This window comes from Oncorhynchus nerka, linkage group LG2 (assembly GCF_034236695.1).
Source record: "Oncorhynchus nerka isolate Pitt River linkage group LG2, Oner_Uvic_2.0, whole genome shotgun sequence".
Taxonomy (NCBI): Eukaryota; Metazoa; Chordata; class Actinopteri; order Salmoniformes; family Salmonidae; genus Oncorhynchus; species Oncorhynchus nerka.
The window spans coordinates 62778680-62792530 of record NC_088397.1 but is presented as its reverse complement, the minus strand read 5'-3'; the positions used below and the strand labels follow the sequence as shown (position 1 = coordinate 62792530).

Sequence of the window (13851 nt, the reverse complement as noted above, 5' to 3'; positions counted from 1 at the left end):
ACTCTAGTGGTAGCATGAGACGGAGTCTACAACCCACACAAGTGGCTCAGGTAGTGCAGCTCATCCAGGATGGAACATCAATGCGAGCTGTGGCAAGAAGGTTTGCTGTGTCTGTCAGCGTAGTGTCCAGAGCATGGAGGCGCTACAAGGAGACAGGCCAGTACATCAGGAGACGTGGAGGAGGCCATAGGAGGGCAACAACCCAGCAGCAGGGCCGCTACCTCCGCCTTTGTGCAAGGAGGAGCAGGAGGAGCACTGCCAGAGTCCTGCAAAATGACCTCCAGCAGGCCACAAATGTGCATGTTTCTGCCCAAACGGTCAGAAACAGACTCCATTAGAGTGGTATGAGGGCCCAATGTCCACAGGTGGGGGTTGTGCTTACAGCCCAACACCGTGCAGGACGTTTGGCATTTGCCAGAGAACACCAAGATTGGGAAATTTGCCACTGGCGCCCTGTGCTCTTCACAGATGAAAGCAGGTTCACACTGAGCACGTGACAGACGTGACAGGCTGGAGACTCCGTGGAGAACGTTCTGCTGCCTGCAACATCCTCCAGCATGACCAGTTTGGCGGTGGGTCAGTCATGGTGTGGGGTGGCATTTCTTTGGGGGGCCGCACAGCCCTCCATGTGCTCGCCAGAGGTAGCCTGACTGCCATTAGGTACCGAGATGAGATCCTCAGACCCCTTGTGAGACCATATACTGGTGCGGTTGGCCCTGGGTTCCTCCTAATGCAAGACAATGCTAGACCTCATGTGGCTGGAGTGTGTCAGCAGTTCCTGCAAGAGGAAGGCATTGATGCTATGGACTGGCCCTACCGTTCCCCAGACCTGAATCCAATTGAGCACATCTGGGACATCATGTCTCGCTCCATCCACCAACGCCACGTTGCACCACAGACTGTCCAGGAGTTGGCGGATGCTTTAGTCCAGGTCTGGGAGGAGATCCCTCAGGAGACCATCCGCCACCTCATCAGGAACATGCCCAGGCGTTGTCATACAGGCACGTGGAGGCCACACACACTACTGAGCCTCATTTTGACTTGTTTTAAGGACATTACATCAAAGTTGGATCAGTCTGTAGTGTGGTTTTCCACTTTAATTTTGAGTGTCACTCCAAATCCAGACCTCCATGGGTTGATAAATTTGATTTTCATTGATACTTTTTTGTGATTTTGTTGTCAGCACATTCAACTATGTAAAGTGTTTAATAAGAATTTTTCATTCAGATCTAGGATGTTATTTTAGTGTTCCCTTTATTTTTTTGAGCAGTGTATATTCAATGTGCTAGACAAAATTGAGACTATGGTTAAGAAGTTGGAGCTCTTCTCTGTCTGCATTAAAACCTCTTAAAGATTGGGTCTATATAAAACAAGTTAAATCATGTCTGTGACTATAAAACAACGTGTGTAGCAGGCAAAACACCAAGGAAAACTGTTCGCCAAAAAAATAAAAAAATATCCATCCGCCAGTTGTCTGTATTGTCTATGGCAAGGGAAAATAGATAGCGACCAGTTTAGAATGCCTACAGCTTCCACACGATGTCGCCAGTCTTGGCAATTGGGTTGAAGTTAATCCTTGGTGAAATGAAGAATAGGCACTTCCTGTCTTCGGGTACACAGGAGGAAGTTTTGAAAGAGAGAATATCGACCAAGATTTCAAGACATGCTGCTATTGAATACAGATCGCCCCGTGATCAATTAGTAACGTTTACTAATACCTAAAGTTTGTTTACAAAAGTAGTTTGAAGTGTTTTGTCAAAGTTTATAGGTTTGAATTTTTTTAAATGACATTGCGTTTTGGAAAGGTGCTTTTTCCTGGATCAAACGGGCTTCATAAATGGACATTTTGGGTATACCTGGACGGATTTAATCGAAAAAAAAGACCCAATTGTGATGTTTATGGGACATATAGGAGTGCCAACAAAGAAGCTCGTCAAAGGTAATGAATGTTTTATATTTTATTTCTGCGTTTTGTGTAGCGCCGGCTACGCTAATTCTTTTGTTTACGTCCCCTTCAGGTATTTCGGGGGGTTGCATGCTATCAGATAATAGCTTCTCATGCTTTCGCCGAAAAGCATTTTAAAAATCTGACATGTTGGCTAGATTCACAACGAGTGTAGCTGTAATTGAGTACCCTGCATGTGTGTTTTAATGAAAGTTTGAGTTTTAGCGAGTACTATTAGCATTTGGCGTTGCGCATTTACATTTCCTCTTGACTAACGCTAGCGTCTCACCTTGCTCTAAGAGGGTACAAGGACAACACACAGGTCTTTCCATTTTATTATTATTTTTGTGTGCAAATGAACTCAAGTTTACGACAATGTCAAATGTGGTTTTGCGAAGCACCCGAGTGAGGTACGTAGGTACTTTCCCCAAACGGATGACCCAAACAACTGGATTCGTTATCCCTTTCATGCCCTGCCTCCAGTCCACTTACCGATATCTGAACAAGAGAGCCTCATTGAAATTGCAACAAGCGGTTCTGTGAAAATTGAATTTAATCAGAAGCCACTGCCAGATTTCTGGATTGGGCTGTGCTCAGAGTATCCTGCCTTGGAAAATCTCGCTGTTAAGACACTGATGCCTTTGAAAACACACCTATGTGAGAGTGGATTCTCGTCCTCACTAACATGAAAACGAAATACAGGCGCAGACTGTTTGTGGAAAATTATTTAAGACCGACTCTCCAATACAACATTGCAGAGTTATGTGCATCCTTTCAAGCAGCTTTCTGTTTCGATTGGGTTATTTTGCCTAAAATCCATTAGGCCTAACTATATATAAAAAAAAAAGTTAACTCTGCATCTCTGCCCAGCCTGGCAAGAGTGTCCAAAAGGGTGTTTAGCATCCCCAGTGGCTCTGCAAGTGTAGAGAGGATATTCTCCACTGCTGACCTGCTCTCCAGACACCATCACATTAGCCTGAAGACAAAGACTGGCCAAACTCCTGTTTCTAAAAATGTATTCTAAAAATAAATTCAAAGGCTCTAAGTAATTTTTCATTTGAATTTGTATTTAATTCTGTGTAAGTCACATCCTATATTTGAAATGTATAGACTATAATGATTTAATACAAAAAAAATGTTTAAATGCTGAGAGCTTCATGTCCCTACCAGCTTATTGTCGCACTCGCAAATGCTTCACAACTTATTTATTTGTAGGCTATAGCCTTGAAGTAATATGGCCTAAATAATTCATTTTCATTCCTTAGGCTCCCTGTCTGGCTTCTGACCTATTTAGTGTTTATATGCTGTTCAATATGACATGTAGCATATTTGAAAGGATGTGCATGTCTTACATTCACCGTTTCATGTTTATTGAAATACTTTTCATTATGTAACCTTTATTTAACTAGGAAAGTCAGTTAAGAACAAATTCTTATTTACATTGACAGCCTACCCCGGCCAAACCAGGACAACGCTGGGCCAATTGTGCGCCGCCCTATGGGACTCCCAACGGCCGGATGTGGTACAGCCTGGATTTGTAGGGATGCCTTTTGCCCTGAGACGCAGTGCCTTAGACCGTTGCGCCACTCGGGAGCCCACTCGTTTGGTTTCAATACTTCAAAACCAAATGGTAGGTCAAGGAAGTCACAAAAATAGATGGTTGTTTGTTAAATTGGGATTTCTTTTAAATGAATGGAGCGAATTTGGAGCGAAGCGGTTTTTAGCAGAGTGGTTGGAATGGACATGGAGGGTCCAGCCTCAACTCCGTTCACATACTGTCGAGAAGGAACCTGCAAGTAAGCATGTCATTGGACGGTGTATACCATGTCTATCCTGTACATACTGTATTAGTAATGAAACGTGTGACTACTATGATTTCCCATTGTGGCCAATTGAATTGCAGTCATTCTGTTACTGATTTTTCGGTCACTAACCAGGTTTCTATCCTCAGGTATTATGCAAGTAAACTCATACCTTTTATTAATAAAATAAATAAAAACACGACCGCTGTCATGGAAACAGGAAGTTTTGGTACAATTTTACAAATGCCAACAGATCATTTGCTTGTTTGCCTTTATGCACAAATATTAATATAATAACATCATATCGAAGTAAATTTGGGAATTAAATAAGTTATGATGAACTTCACAGGGTTGTGAAAGTGCACTGTGATCTTTGTGCTCCTTTCCAATAATTTGAGGGTCTTATTCTGTTGACATGATCGATGCTTGACTGACGTTTGACAAATAAATAAATATTCTCGCTCTTCTCCATAATAACCTCATGTAGACTATACCCTCACAGCCTACCTGCACTGGATCTGTGAGCTCCATAATAACCTCATGTAGACTATACCCTCACAGCCTACCTGCACTGTATCTGTGAGCTCCATAATAACCTCATGTAGACTATACCCTCACAGCCTACCTGCACTGGATCTGTGAGCTCCATAATAATCTTACCATGTAGACTATACCCTCAGCCTACCTGCACTGGATCTGTGAGCTCCATAATAACCTAATGTAGACTATACCCTCAGTCTACCTGCACTGTATCTGTGAGCTCCATAATAACCTCATGTAGACTATACCCTCACAGCCTACCTGCACTGTATCTGTGAGCTCCATAATAACCTCATGTAGACTATATCCTCACAGCCTACCTGCACTGGATCTGTGAGCTCCATAACAACCTCACCATGTAGACTATACCCTCAACCTACCTGCACTGTATCTGTGAGCTCCATAATAACCTCATGTAGACTATACCCTCACAGCCTACCTGCAAAAAAAATGCCATGGAAACATATTGTACTTTAGAATTTTAAATTTAGAATTTTGTGTGCACTAGGTTATCACGCATTTCTTTTTTTTCTTTTTTTTTTTAAATGTATCCGCAAAAAGTCAATTTGGTGGAAACACCATTAGTGGGAAAATGCACATATCATCTTTGTCCGGATTCTTGAATTCACATCAATCTGTTGCCAATTGAATGGAAACCTAGGTTCTGTTATCAATTTTGGTATGTGTGATGTGTTTTTAATCACTTAATACTTTTGTGTATGAATTATTATCAGTAAAAACTAACTAATTGGTATATCGACCTTAACTTGTTACTTGTGTGAACTTTCATAATCCTCCCTCATGAAGGGAGAGAAATTATAAAATATCTGAAAGCTGTGTGGGTTTTGGTAACAATCACAAGACAATATTTCTTAAACTTACAGAAGGCAAATCATTTCTGCACAACTAAATATACATTTTGATATTACTTGGCAGGGGCCTTCAACATTGTATTTTTATGTATTTCTAATATTTTAAGACTTTTTCTAGTAGATGTTTTTAAGACCCTTTTGTGATCTGTGTAACCAGAAATCAAAGCCTTTGCTTATTCCTAATAATAATAACTATTATTATTATTATTATTATTAGGATGAAAAATGGTTGAGAAACATATACCTTCATTTCCCCAAAATATAGACTCTTAGCTCATTTGACACCAAATTTGATATACTCTGACAAACTTCACATGTTGATGCTCATGGGTCCTTTTACATGGACATGACCTGCTGTTTCTGCTATCTCAGCTCAGGAGAAAGTCAGACCTTCTTTTAGGAATTCACTGTTGTGACTTAACCTTCTTATGGTCATCTAGGCCTATGCTTTCTGATATGATTCCTGACAGGGACAGGCTTGTGCCTCATTATCTAGTGACCGTAAACTAGAGTAAACCCAATTAACGATGGGATAAATCTCAATTGCATACTCCTTGTGTCCTTTCATATCCAATGGGTTTTGAGGACATGAGGAGTATCCAATTGAAATTCTCCCCAAATCTCTCCCTCCCAGTCTCTCTTTCCAGACCTTCACTGGTGATTTTTCTTTTTAAATGTTTTTTTATTCTTTTTTAAATTCTGTATTAAACCCTCTGTGTCTCTCCCCTTCTTCCTCTCTCAGCTCTTCACTGATGGGACCACTAATAAGCTGGTTGGTTGTTATGTGGAGGCGAGTCCAGAAGACGTGGTTCTGGTACGTGTGTATGGGAACAAGACGGAGCTGATTGTCGACCGAGACAACGAGCTCAAGAGCTTCCAGGTGCCTACACACATTCTCTAACACACACCCTTCACAGTTCACACACTTGACATTTCAGAGCTTTCAGGTGCTTCACTAGAGGACATCTATGTAAATCAAACACCAGATTCTTCAGGAAGTGCATCTACACTGGTAGCTAAGTTCAACTCCCTGTGCATGGACCCATGTTTAGGCTATTTCCTGGACTGTCTTAGGCCACCTGTGTCTAATAATTTGTGTGTTCCTAGGTGCTGCATGCTAACGGCTGCGCGCCGCGGCTCTACTGCACCTTCCAGAATGGCCTTTGCTATGAGTTTATGCAGGGGGACGCCCTCGGAACACAGGACGTCAGGGATCCAACCATACTCAGGTGAGAACATGGTGCAGTCCAACAGGGACCCCTCCCTACTCAGGTGTGATGGTATAGGTGAGGTGTGGAGGTGCCTCTTAAACGGATGGGGGACAATGTTATTCGAAAACCCTCTTCAAGCTGATCCTGATATCTGTCTAGCCTGCAGGTAAGGCAGGCTTTGATTTGTACACCCTCAATTTCAACACCCTCAAACTCCTGCAGGAGTGTATAGTACACACCACTGTGTACTGCTCATTCATGTCCTTTCTCTCTCCAGCTCTTTCCAGGAAACCAGTATAGGAGAGCATCTTCAATGCTCTAACCTTGAGTTAGTGTGATACATGTTTTTCATCCATGGTCACACTGTCTGTTCTGCTGGGTTTATGGGTTAGTTTGAGTGAGATGTTACGGTCAGGACTTTGTTTACAGCAGACTGAACACGGCAGCACATGGTGCAGTGCTCCTCTGTTCTACCAGCAGACAGTGCCGAGCTAACAAACTGTAGCAAGCCAGCCTTTGATAAGCATACTACAGCCAGATCTGTGTAAGTGTCTACAGTCGTGGCCAAAAGTTTTGAGAGTGACACAAATATTAATTTCCACAAAGGTTGCTGCTTCAGTGTCTTTAGATATTTTTGTCAGATGTTACTATGGAATACTGAAGTATAATTACAAGCATTTCATACGTGTCAACGGCTTTTATTGACAATTACATGAAGTTGATGCAAAGAGTCAATATTTGCAGTGTAGTCCCTTCTTTTTCAAGACCTCTGCAATCCACCCTGGCATGCTGTCAATTAACTTCTGGACCACATCCTGACTGATGGCAGCCCATTCTTGCATAATCAATGCTTGGAATTTGTCAGAATTTGTGGGTTTTTGTTTGTCCACCCGCCTCTTGAGGATTGACCACAAGTTCTCAATGGGATAGAGGTCTGGGGAGTTTCCTGGCCATGGACCCAAAATATCGATATTTTGTTCCCCGGGCCACTTTGCTATCACTTTTGCCTTATGGCAAGGTGCTCTGTCATGCTGGAAAAGGCATTGTTAGTCACCAAACTGTTCCTGGATGGTTGGGAGAAGTTGCTCCCGGAGGATGTGTTGGTACCATTCTTTATTCATGGCTGTGTTCTTAGGCAAAATTGTGAGTGAGCCCATTCCCTTGGCTTAGAAGCAACCCCACACATGAATGGTCTCCGGATGCTTTACTGTTGGCATGACACAGGACTGATGGTAGCGCTGACCTTGTCTTCTCCGGACAAGCTTTTTTACGGATGCCCCAAACAATCGGAAAGGGGATTCATCAGAGGAAATTACTTTACCCCAGTCCTCAGCAGTCCAAACCCTGTACCTTTTGCAGAATATCAGTCTGTCCCTGATGTTTTCCCTGGAGAGAAGTGGCTTCTTTGCTGCCCTTCTTAACACCAGGCCATCCTCAAATTCTCTGCCTCACTGTGCGTGCAGATGCACTCACACCTGCCTGCTGCCATTCCTGAGCAAGCTCTGTACTGGTCGTGCCCCGATCCCGCAGCTGAATCAACTTTAGGAGACGGTCCTGGCGCTTGCTGGACTTTCTTGGGCGCCCTGAAGCCTTCTTCACAACAATTGAACCGCTCTCCTTGAAGTTCTTGATGATCCGATAAATGGTTGATTAAGGTGCAATCTTACTGGCAGCAATATCCTTGCCTGTGAAGCCCTTTTTGTGCAAAGCAATGATGACATCACATGTTTCCTTGCATGTCCTCGTCAACACTCACACCTGTGTTAACGAGAGAATCACTGACATGATGTCAGCTGGTCTGTTTGTGGCAGGGCTGAAATGCAGTGGAAATGTTTTTGGGGGATTCGGTTCATTTGCATGGCAAAGAGGGACTTTGCAATTAATTGAAATTCATCTGACCACTCTTCATAACATTCTGGAGTATATGCAAATTGCCATCATAGAAACTGAGGCAGCAGACTTTGTGAAAATTCATATTTGTGTCATTCTCAAAACCTTTGGCCACGACTGTATACCATAGTAGACTACTGATGAGTCCAGAGAGACTGAGTCTCAAGACGGTCCTAAACCCTGTTATCACCATGGAACTAGAATTAGAGGTCAAGCAGTCAAGTTAATACATTATCAGAGAAGGATCCAGGACCCAACAGTTTGTAGTGGATATGAGTAATTTTGGATGAGCACATTGTATTTTATTTCATTCATCAGAACAAACATGTTTGCATGAAAGGTGAGTACTGATATACTGTATTAAGTAGTGTGTGATATAGTGTCTAATGTGTATCTTCCTCCTTAGACTGATATCCAGGGAGATGGCTCATATCCATGCGATCCATGCACACAACGGCTGCATCCCCAAACCCAATCTGTGGATTAAGATGAGGAAATATTTCTCTCTGGTCGCTACAGAGTTCACCGACCAAGCCTCCAACACCAGGTAAGAGGACCCTGAAACGAGACACACACACACACACCACACCAGGTAACCTGAAAACACAGAGGCTAAAGAAACTAGAGCGAAGTTACACGCACACAGACACTGGCTCAGACACACTTTGACCCCTCTTACTCAGAAGGGTTTTTTCATAACCTGGTTTATTGTTCATACATACTCAGTCGTCTGGGAGGATTACGCTTTATTCCCATGGTTATTAAGTCCTCTATACAGGCTCTTATATAAGTGTGATCATAACTACAGTGCAGGGTAGATGTGGATTAGGGAGCCAGAGGCATGCATTGGGATATCAGATGTTTGCATACCACTTACAGTTTATCAGCCTGCCTAGAATGCCTGGGTAATGTAGCACACTGTGTCATTCAGCTATCCTGCCTCCACTGTACACACAGTCCTAGTCACACTCACACAAACGTAGACTCAACAACTGTGCCCAGAGAAGAGAAGGCTTCTGCCTTCTTGAGGGTGGGTGCTGGTTGCACAACTTGCTCCTATACCCAGCCAACAGCAGAGATCCTGGGCAGGCAGGGAGGAGAGAGCTGGGTGAAACTCTTGGAAACTGGGAGCTCAGTAAGAGAGCAGTGGCCTGGGTGCAAATGGTCCTCAGTGGGGATAGGCTATAGGGAGAAGCAGCAGTAGTATCATTTGGTGGTTGGTTACTAGTTGTAGGGAATATTCCCAATAGTAGTAACTATTGCTGTACTACTAATGGAAGAAAGTTAGAAGTGGGAATCCCGGGATAGAGAGTTAACACAGTGGGAGTCGGTCAGTCCTCCCCCTTCCTTTCTACTCTGCCTCTTCAGGCTAACTCTGGATTAGCCCTTTAAGCCCATTACCACAGGAGAGTGGTCGCTCGATTGGCCGAGACAATCACCCTTGGAATGATCCCTTTCCTCTCAGCACTGCTCCTCTGGGCACTCTCAGGGTGAATACAGTACACACAAATTACCTTACTCTCTCTTACTCTCACGCAAACACACATACAGTACACACATACACACCAAGGTTTATGATAGGAAAAAATGGCGCCGGAAAAGTGACCGGGAAGATTTGAATTTATCGGACATTTGAGAAATGTACCGGTCATCCATATGGATTGGGTGCATTACCCATTAGGGTGTCCACCCACGCAGCCAGCGCCATCAATAAACCAGGGATATTTGCCAAATGAGCCACATTTACCTGTCCTTTAAAACAGCCTATAACAAATTACAAAAACACTTTTCTTGTGTTTCGATGTGTAGCATATGCAGAACTTTTATAGCGTTTTTGTTTTTTACTTTCCTAAAAAAATAATTGTCCACCTCACGGTTCAGCTGTTGGAGATTTGAGCACTAAATGCATCAGGGCATTGCATTCATAGGCCTGTAGGCTTAGGCACTCTCTGTATGATATTGATTCCAAAAAATGTGTGTGTGTATATTTAAGCTTAGGCTCAGCCCCAGAGAGATAGATCGCGATATAGGCGTACGGAAGGAGGCTAATATGTTTTCTATAAAAATATTTTTTTATAATGTTAGATTATAGGAGTAACACCGGTATGCCAAGAACATTCTACCTCAAGTTCAACTGTCGGAGTCAACTGTACACTGCCTTCATATCATACGCCTGCAACATAATAGGCTTATAGCCAGGGTAATATCAAAAGTAAATCAAGCAAAAGTAAATTAGGGTAATAGTAAAAGTAAATCAAGCCATTGTTTATAGGGATAATACGAGCAGGATATATTGTATTGCGGCAAACACATTACAGTTGGAACTTTAATTTGGCCAAAGAAAATGGCTCAACAAAATGAAACAAAACACTTGCGAACTGGTTTAAACCTTCACAATATTGAACAGGCTATATTACAGCAATTACTAAAAGGGCTACTGCTTAATGCACCCAAAAAATGACAGCAATAGGCTAATTATATTTATTTTACAACCGGCTTACTTATATACCGATCTTAATCTAAATACAGAGCACACAATCAAAAAGACAGGTCGAACTTAATTTAGCCAATAAATGTTTAAACAGAATGGGGAAAAAAACACATTTAGCATATTTAAAGAACTGGTTTAGATTAATACAATGATAGTTATAATTAGTTATCACAATGAAGGCCTACAATGATAGTTATAATTTGTTTTAGCATTATTATTACTCTATGAAAACATTTTATAAAGTAAAGAAATTGCATCCTACTGTACCTGAATAGCGAGTTGCACACTAGCTTGCATTTTGCTGCGCCAACATTCTTATCTTAGTTCACTACAATATTGAAACAATTGTATTAGTTGGCTGCACTCCCTGTCTGATTTGAAACTCTACCCTTTTGAGAGAGACTAGTGTGTGTCTGTTTTTGTTCATTCTACAAAGTCCCATGCTCTGTTGGTCCAACAACACTGTATACACTTTGGTGAAAACTTGGCAAAGCTATTTCAGTCACTCTAAATAGGGCCAACTTACTGTTGTTTTTATTTAACAATGAACATGGTGTCCTCGACAACAGTCACAGGGAGGAAACGGAGTCACTGATGTTAGTCTGAAAATGTGGACTCCCCCCACCACCCCTCTCTCTAGGATCCAGCAGGAGGTGCCCAGCCAGGCGGTGTTGGAGCAGGAGATGGTGTGGATGAAGGAGCACTTGTCAAAGCTGGGCTCTCCTGTGGTGCTCTGTCACAACGACCTGCTCTGCAAGAACATCATCCACAACAGCAAAGAGGGTGAGTTGGTTACAGCAACGTTAGAACATCATCCACAACAGCAAAGAGGGTGAGTTGGTTACTGTAACGTTAGAACATCATCCACAACAGCAAAGAGGGTGAGTTGGTTACAGCAACGTTAGAACATCATCCACAACAGCAAAGAGGGTGAGTTGGTTACAGCAACGTTAGAACATCATCCACAACAGCAAAGAGGGTGAGTTGGTTACAGCAACGTTAGAACATCATCCACAACAGCAAAGAGGGTGAGTTGGTTACAGCAACGTTAGAACATCATCCAGTCAAGGTCAAGGACCTCTATCACTGTATTTTTATCATTTTTGACAGTGTTTTGTTTTTGAATAATACATTCTAAATTTGCAAATTGAGTAGTGCATGAGGCTGGGGTGGCAATACCTACATTCTAAGGGATTTACATGGATCTTTCTCCATTCTGACTGTTTTACAGTGCATTCGGAAAGTTTTCACACCCCTTGGCTTTTTCCACATTTTGTTACGTTACAGCCTTATTCTAAAATTGATTAAATCGTTTTTTCCTCATCAATCTACACAGAATATCCCATAATGACAAAGCAAGAACAGGTTTTTAGACATTTTAGCTAATGTATCATTAAAAAATTACCTTATTAACATGAGTATTCAGACCCTTTGCTATGAGACTCTAAATTGAGCTAAGCTTCATCCTGTTTCCACTCATCATCCTTGAGATGTTTCTACAACTTGATTGGAGTCCACCTGTGGTAAATACAAATCATGACCAATCAAATGAAAAGGCACACACCTGTCTATATAAGGTCCCACAGTTGATAGTGCATGTCAGAGCAAAAACCAAGCCATGAGGTCGAAGGAATTGTCCCTAGAGCCCCCGAGACAGATTTATGTCGAGGCACCGATCTGGGGAAGGGTACCAATAATTTTTTTTTGCAGCATTGAAGGTCGCCAAGAACACAGTGGCCTCCATCATTCTTAAATGGAAGAAGTTTGCAACCTCCAAGATTCTTCCTAAAGCTGGCTGCCCAGCCAAACTGAGCAATCGGGAGAGAAGGGCCTTGGTCAGGGAGGTGACCAAGAACCCGATTGTCACTTTGACAGAGCTCCAGAGTTCCTCTGTGGAGATGGTTGTCCTTCTTGAAGGTGCTCCCATCTCTGCAGCACTCCACCAATCAGGCCTTTTATGATAGTGGCCAGACCGAAGCCACTCTTCAGTAAAAGGCACATGACAACCCGCTTGGAGTTTGCCAAAAGGCAAAGATTCTCTGGTCTGATTGAACTATTTGACCTGAATACCAAGCGTCACGTCTGGAGAAAAACCCTACTCCCCTACTGGGAGGCTAGTCAGTATCAAGGGAAAGATTAACTGAGCAAAGTACAGAGAGATCTTTGATGAAAACCTGCTCCAGAGAGCTCAGGACCTCAGACTGGGGCAAAGGTTCACCTTCCAACAGGACAACGACCCTGAGCACACAGCCAAGACAACGCAGGAGTGGCTTTGGGACAAGTCTCTGAATGTCCTTGAGTGGCCTCGCTCTGGATAAGAGCGTCTGCTAAATGACTTAAATGTAATGTAAATGTAGAGCCCAGACTTGAACCCGCTCAAACATCTCTGGAGAGACATGAAAATAGCTGTGCAGCAACACTCTCCATCCAACCTGATAGAGCTTGCGAGGTTCTGCAGAGAATGGGAGAAACTCCCCAAATACAGGTGTGCCAAGCTTGCAGCATCTTACCCAAGAAGACTTGAGACTGTAGTTGCTGCCACAGGTGCTTCAACATGTTTATTTATTTATATATATATATATATATATATTTATTTATATATATATATATATATATATATATATATATATATATATATATATATGCAAACATTTCTAAAACCTGTTTTTGCTTTGCAATTATAGGGTATTGTATATAGATTGACCCCCCCCATCAATGTTAATACATTTTAGAACAAGGCTGTAATGTAACAACATTTGGAAAAAGTAAAGGGGTCTGAATGCTTTCTGAATGCACTGTTCAATTAAACTTTAACCACATTTTTGGGGGCCATTTTCACCTTTCTGCTTTTCCTGTGCTCATTTAAGATCATTTCCACACTGCCACATAGGACTGCACAATATTGGCTAAATATCTAGGCATTATTTTTAACCAAATGTTGCAGTTGTGATTTGACTTGCAATTTAGATCAAAACACTTGGGATCATGAAAATAGAATGATTATAATGATATAGTTAAATTATACTAGTGGGCACTTTGAATACAGTGTTTGACATGGCAATGAATGAAAATGCCAGGGAGGAGTTATTGTAACAGGGTA

At 42.3% G+C, this 13851-nt stretch overlaps 1 protein-coding gene across 2 annotated transcripts in view; it reads left to right on the top strand.

Moving 5' to 3' along the window:
- LOC115139263 (ethanolamine kinase 1-like) overlaps nucleotides 1-13851 on the top strand; it is a 34743-nt gene that overhangs the window by 9967 nt on the left and 10925 nt on the right. For both annotated transcript variants that reach the window (XM_029676459.2, XM_029676452.2), the window contains 4 exons: nucleotides 5902-6039; nucleotides 6267-6388; nucleotides 8667-8807; nucleotides 11392-11534. In XM_029676459.2, the coding sequence (XP_029532319.1) occupies nucleotides 5902-6039; nucleotides 6267-6388; nucleotides 8667-8807; nucleotides 11392-11534 (544 nt within the window). The remainder of the gene's footprint in view (nucleotides 1-5901; nucleotides 6040-6266; nucleotides 6389-8666; nucleotides 8808-11391; nucleotides 11535-13851) is intronic.